The 5,977-nt window shown below is 54.8% G+C and overlaps 2 protein-coding genes across 2 annotated transcripts; both read right to left on the bottom strand.

Moving 5' to 3' along the window:
- Positions 1 to 1,689: 1,689 nt before the first annotated feature.
- Positions 1,690 to 3,016, bottom strand: LOC128850671 (hydrocephalus-inducing protein homolog). Its single transcript, XM_054055647.1, has 2 exons — positions 2,899 to 3,016; positions 1,690 to 1,861 (listed from the first exon to the last, which is right to left on the bottom strand). The coding sequence occupies exons 1-2, from the start codon at positions 3,012 to 3,014 to the stop codon at positions 1,690 to 1,692; spliced, it is 288 nt and encodes a 95-aa protein (XP_053911622.1). The 5' UTR covers positions 3,015 to 3,016.
- Positions 3,017 to 3,316: 300 nt separating this feature from the next.
- On the bottom strand, positions 3,317 to 5,162 carry LOC128850670 (hydrocephalus-inducing protein-like; the record flags this gene model as incomplete). The annotated part of the gene is made up of 4 exons (XM_054055646.1): positions 3,317 to 3,380; positions 3,448 to 3,568; positions 4,088 to 4,265; positions 5,025 to 5,162. Coding segments are annotated over 4 exons (501 nt in total), but the record flags the coding sequence as incomplete, so codon positions are not given.
- Positions 5,163 to 5,977: the final 815 nt, after the last annotated feature.

Below are 5,977 nucleotides of genomic sequence, written 5' to 3'. Positions count from 1 at the left end.
CCGTGACAAGAACAGAAACACAGCTGTAAGGGAAATGTATTCAAACCAGGCAAGTAAGGTCTGTGAAAGCGCTTGAGATGACCATTCCATTTCAGACGGTGGTTAGGTTTCACCTCGTGCACCCATCAGTGCAGGACAGCTGAGGACCTCTGCTTGGGCATTCCTCTCAAAAGGCACATTCCTGACGAAGGCAGGTGAGATGTTTTTTCTGTCTCGCAGCAGCTGAGTGCGCATGTTTAACCTCAGAGGTGCCACCTTTCAAAAGGAAGCTTGTCCCTAGGCTTTGTGTTTCTCCCCTGCAGAAGCCCTGCGTCCAATCGCTGGCCCTGCTGCCAAGCACACTTGTGCAGAAGAAAATCTACCTTTGCTTCCAGGGAATCGTTGGCATCTGCTGGCTTTTGGAGAGCATCTCCTGCTGCTCCCAGGCCTTTGGCTGGCTCCTCTGCAGCCTCCTCCCTGGAGCTGCCCTTTGCAGATGCTGAGCCTTCCGACTGGGCTATGTTCTCCTGTGGTGGTTGCGCTGTGATGAAACACTGACTTGCAGGAGGGCTGAACCTGGAAAACAAATCAACTTTGATCACAGACCTGCAGCGGGAGGGAGAGAAGCTCGCACGAGTTGCTCCGCAGCAGGATGTGGCTCCTGGGTGGGCACTGCAGCTCAGCAGTGGGTCTGAGCCAGCAGCTCCAAAACCAGGATGGAGCACGTCAACTGCTGTTCCTGACCTGCCACCCGCCCTGAGAAGGGGTGCGGGCACAGGGGTGTGAGGAAAGAGGTGGTACCTTGATGGGCAGGAGCACGTCCACCTCTCCCAGTGGCAGGTTGGCACTTTCTGAGTCAAAGTGCACTGTGAATGACTCGGTCTCACAGCACGGCAGGTCCTTCACGTGCTCCGGCTCCACACGGAAACCTTGAACAGAGGAAAATAAAGCAGCTGAGACACACAATCGATAGCAACATGTCACAAGCATGTTAAGCTCAAGGGCGTCCTGGCTGGCAGCTCTGAAGGACCCCTTTGCGCTCATGGAGCAGCCCACTACTTTTTCTTCCCTGTCACAGCACAAGGGAAAAGGGTTCTCACAGGTAGAATCCTGCTAAAAAGGACACCTATCAGCTGAGAGGCTTCAGTCATTTCTTCATCAGTCATCCCAGGGGAGGGTGCAGAGAACTCTCCAAAGGAGAACTTCCAGCTGAACTCCCCCCACGCCGTATGCTACCCCGAAAACAACTTAGAGGAGACACCTGACCACCCTTCAGACACAGTGGGTCTGGTGGTACTGCAGCCTCACCTTGAGGCCTGTTTCAGAAGCCTTGTTCAGCACGACAGAGGACCTCACAGGCTGTTTTCTCAATAAAGGCTAAACAGAAGGCCATGACATTATCAACTTGGAACAAAGCACTCCCCAACCACTACGGGTCCATCTGTTTGCAGCACAAGCCCAGAGAATCCACAAGGAAATGCAGATGCTGCTCACTGGAGCAAAGAGAAGATGCTGAGAGCTGACCAAGGCAGTCGCCCCATCCGGGCCCTACAGTGAAGGCAGGCCAGGTCTTTGGGCACCGCTGCCCAGGAGAACTCTGTTTCTAAAGCACCAAGCAGAGGGTCTCAAGGAGGACAAAGGTGGACAAACAAGCGCTCAAAAACCTCCCCATGTCCAGTGGCTTAAGCTAATCTGTCAGAGACAGCTCCTTCAAGCCCACGTGAAATCGCACCAGTAGTGATTACCTGTGCTATGCAGGACCCTTCTGCCAGTGCAGAAGGACACAGGAAACCGCCCGGTGTTGGTGATCTTCACAACGTGAGTGTGGGTACTACCACGAATGACGTAGCCAAAGTCCAGGATGTACTCAGGCAGCTCAGCTCTGAAAGGACAAGTAAGGACAATCCTTAAACCACAGCCTGGACAAATTTCTAAGCAGATGGAAGAAACAAATAAAGTGGATTTGTCTTCATTCACTGCTCTAAAAACTCAACCCAAGCCTCTGAAACCAAAGTCCTGGCCACCTGGTAATAAGACTTTGGTAAGTCACGGGGACTGTAGGTCCAAGGTTTTCCCAGCTACCCATGGGACAATAAAATAAAATCAAGGCTTTAAAATGGATACTGGTCACAGTTCCTCCGCTACAACAAGCCATCCCAGATAAGTCCCCTGGCCCTCCACTGGGCTCAAATGAAACTGCTAAGCCTGATGTACAGGCCAAGCTTGAAAGTGCTTCAGGACCTTGTAATAAGATTTGCCTGCACAGGAAACCTTCCCTGTTCTGCAACCAGACCTGTCCTCCAGCAGCACCAGTAAACACACTCATTAATCCCCACAGGATTCATGGGAATGTCCTTTTCCAGAGCAATCCTGCTCAGGAAAGCACGTAACTTAGCAGCTCTGCAGAGCATTTTCTTCGTGGATTGGACCCCACCATGCTCATGCCTCATCACATCAGAGCAAAGGGAAGGGCCAAGTTACCCAGGGAAGCCCTGCAGTGCCACCACCATCCAAGCCATCTGATCTAGGGTTTGTCAGCCTGTGCCATCCTAAGCTCTTTTGGCTTAGTGTGGTCTGTTAGGTGAAAACAGACGTCAGCTTTGAGTTGCCTCTTTCAGAGTTGGTCAGCAGGGATGGCGTCTGTGCTGTCTGGAAGGGCCTGATGGTCTGCACTGGGCCCCCTCAGCTCTAAGAGCAGAACCCAGCATCTGTGCGGAGCTGAGCACATCCAAAGCTCAAGGTGGCACTGTGGCAGTGAGGACACTCATCCGCTCACAGGGAGCATGTCAAAGCTATCAGGATCAGGCCCTTCCTGAAGCGCCCAGCTCTGGAGACACAAAGAGCTGTAAGAAGCAGGGGGGCATTGCTGGGTGTTACCCTCGGGGCACATGCAGACAGAGTACGGCAGCCCCTACTAACTTGAGAAGCCCGCAGCGAGCACGCTGGTCAAAGGCAGTGTCCTCTGGGGGACCGCAGGCCAGAGCTTTCATCTGCTCCAGGGCATGTTCCTCTAGCAGCATCTGCTCCATCTGCATCTGCAGACAAGGTTCCAACTGAGGAAATGAAAGACAGTGCCTGGTTAGCAAGGGTCCTTCCCAAGGTACAGGCTGGTCTCCTAAACATGATCCCACCCTGCTCCTCTGGATGGGGTCCGCCTTGGGCTGTGAGCAACAAATATCCCAGCGAGGACCTGACCCTCCATCACAGAATACCATAAACTCAATCACCTGAGCATGGCCTTCAGAATCTCTCCCTGGGGCAGTCGGGAACCTGATAGCTATGGGAGGACACCTCCAGAGGTGGGCAGCCCCTGGGGCAGCACTGAGCCAATGCAGGATCACGGCCCTCTGTGGGCAGGGAGGGCCCAAGTGCCAGCAGGACACTGGGAGCCTTGCTCTGGGCTGCAAGAGGACCACATGACACAGGGGGAGGGTGGCATGTGCTAAGCAGGGCAGCAGCCGTTCTCACCATGGTGCTCGAGCCGTCTCTGCAGCCACAGTTTCTCCCAGAACAACAGCTTCATCTCTCTGGCTGTCTTGTTCCATCTTCTCTTTTGCCCCCTTGAGGACCTTCTCATATTTTTCATTTCCTGAAGGAAGAAAATACCCACAAAGAGCAGTGTGGGTGCAGCACCATTCCCATTAGAGCTGGAAGTCCCACTCGCCCAACATTGGCCTCTCCCAGGACCACACTACTTGAGCAACCTATTGAAAGCAGATGCTGCTGCTCCTCTATGAATCCTGATGTTCACTCCCGCTCAATTTTCCTCCTGACACAGAAGCATCTCATCCCCTGTAATGTGATGCAAATCCAACTCTGCCAAAACCCTTGTCTATTAATTAGCCTCTGTTACAGCTTTCCCAAGCGTTTCTGCCCAGCCATCATCTTCCCAGGACTCCGACAGGCTCTAAAGGATGGTTCCAGGGGCAAAGCCCACAGGCTCATCTGCCAGAGACTCAGGAAGTATCAGAGGGTTGACTATTGCTCTGGCAGCCCTGAAACCTCCAGGCTTGGTGGAGTGGGTGTGAGCTGCCCTGGGGATGGAAGACGCGGAGCAGGTGGGGTGGGAACAGAGGACCTTCCTGGAGAGCAGACAGGCAGTGCTCACCTTTGATATTCCTGGGGAGCTCCAAGGAGATCCTGGGAAAGCTACCCTCTCCTTTTAAGGAGATCTCTTCTGGCTCCAGGTGACCCACTTGGACCTGGAAAGTCCTGCAGAAGCCACCAGGTACTCCTGGCAGGTAGTAGACTTTCAGCGCTTGCTCCTTGCCAGCTCCAACATAACCCTGCAGGCACGGGAGAAGAGGGAGGGAATGCACCAAAGAGGGATTGGTGGAGGGCTGGCTCAGGTGACAGACATGCTGAGAAGAGAAGGCAGGTTCTCATACGTGAGAAAGTATCACTTTACAGCTTTCTTGCATCCAAAAGCTAAGGTCTCCTACACCAGGATGCGGCATGTCCTTCCAGAGGACTTGCCGGGATGCATTCCCCCGGCACAGACCTTCAGACTGCCCTTTGCGCAGCACGAGTGCAGCTCAGCCCCTAACGGAGTCTTCCCCTCTGCAGCGAGAGTCAGGCTCAACAAACAGAAGCTCCTTTTTGAGCCACTGTGGAAGAAGAGTGAAGTACCCGCACGCTCTCAGCAGGGCCGGCAGCTCCTGTCACAGCGCGGCAGTGGTTCCCAGGCAGCTGTCGAGGACAGCTGCGTAAGGTGACCCTCAGGAAAGCCGGCAGCATCTGGCTCCAGCGCCGGCACCAGCAGAGAGCTCAGCAGCCGCGCTCCACAGCAGCCAAAGCGCTCGTGCCTCCCACCAACACCTGCTGTGGGACAGCGGAGCCACCCGCCAGCTCAGGCCGCTCAGGGCTGCGCTGCCTTGGCCCCCTCTGTCTCCAGCAGCGACTGCTTACGGCCCTGCCTCTCCCACCACCTCCTGGGAGTTCTCCTTTTCTTTTCCCGTTTGTTTTCCCATCTTTTTTCCTATAGCCCCTCCTGGGCAGCCGGACATGAGGCCAGGCTTAAGCACTTGTTCCTCCTCCACACTCACCGTGCTGGGCAGGACCAGGGGCTCGCGGGGCCGCGGGCAGCCTGCAGTGGCCACGCTGGGGCTCAACACTGCATAGGTGAATCCCACCTTCCCACTGTTCCGCAGGGTGACCTCCGCTTCTCCAACTTTGTTAAACCCCTGAAGAGAGCACAGAGGAACGGCGAGTTACAGACACAGGCCTGATGGTGGGAAATTCCTCTGCTTTCACTGGGTTGAGAGCAAATGAACACAATGCAGGAGAGAAGCAGGGGCAGAGGAGATGGGGGCACCTGGCTCTCCTGGCTTAACCTGGGGAACCCACAGCCACAAGTGCCTCCTCGCCCTCCACAGGAACAGAGCTTTACCGCAGCACGCAGAGGAGCAACACCGACCACACGAAGAGCAGAGGATAAAATCCAAGAGGATACAACTCCTACTCCTGCTACGGTATTCCTGCCCTCTTTTGAAGCATGGAGGAGCTAAGGAAGAACTCTGATCCCGTGAGGCTCCCAGAAGAAGAAGAAGCTGTTGCCCACGTCCCTCTCCCTCCTGCAGCGGGCAGGCTGGCTGTCCTGGGAAGCCCAGGCCCCTGCACTGCAGCCCCTCAGACAGGCTGGGGAGTGCCACCACCTCCAAAACCCCTGCGACAAGGGACTCTGACCACAGGGGAGGCTTTACTCAGGCAGCCGGAAACAGTCACATCTCCAGAGAGCTTTACCGCAGCACGCAGAGGAGCAACACCGACCACACGAAGAGCAGGGATAAAAATCCAAGAGCATACAACTCCTCTGCACTTTAAGGCACGCTCTAACAGCCCAAACAAAGCAGGCAGCATCAAGGAATGGCAGAAAAGGCTCCCACACACAAGATTTGGAGAGCTCGCAGTGACAGCAAAAGGAGAGAGCACAACACGAACAGAGCCAGCAGCCACTGGTGAGGATTTTAACTGAAAATTAGTAAAACATGGATTAGTC

This window comes from Cuculus canorus, unplaced genomic scaffold (assembly GCF_017976375.1).
Source record: "Cuculus canorus isolate bCucCan1 unplaced genomic scaffold, bCucCan1.pri scaffold_158_arrow_ctg1, whole genome shotgun sequence".
Lineage (NCBI taxonomy): Eukaryota > Metazoa > Chordata > Aves > Cuculiformes > Cuculidae > Cuculus > Cuculus canorus.
This window is presented reverse-complemented; position numbering and strand designations above follow the sequence as displayed.

Bases quoted from the DNA above. Each gene is read 5' to 3' on its own strand.
- LOC128850671 (XM_054055647.1), bottom strand. From the start codon at position 3,014: ATGCAGATGGAGCAGATGCTGCTAGAGGAACATGCCCTGGAGCAGATG. The intron at 1,862-2,898 runs GTTAGTAGGGGC...TTGTCCTTTCAG, and splicing joins GCTCGCTGCGGGCTTCTCAA to AGCTGAGCTGCCTGAGTACA.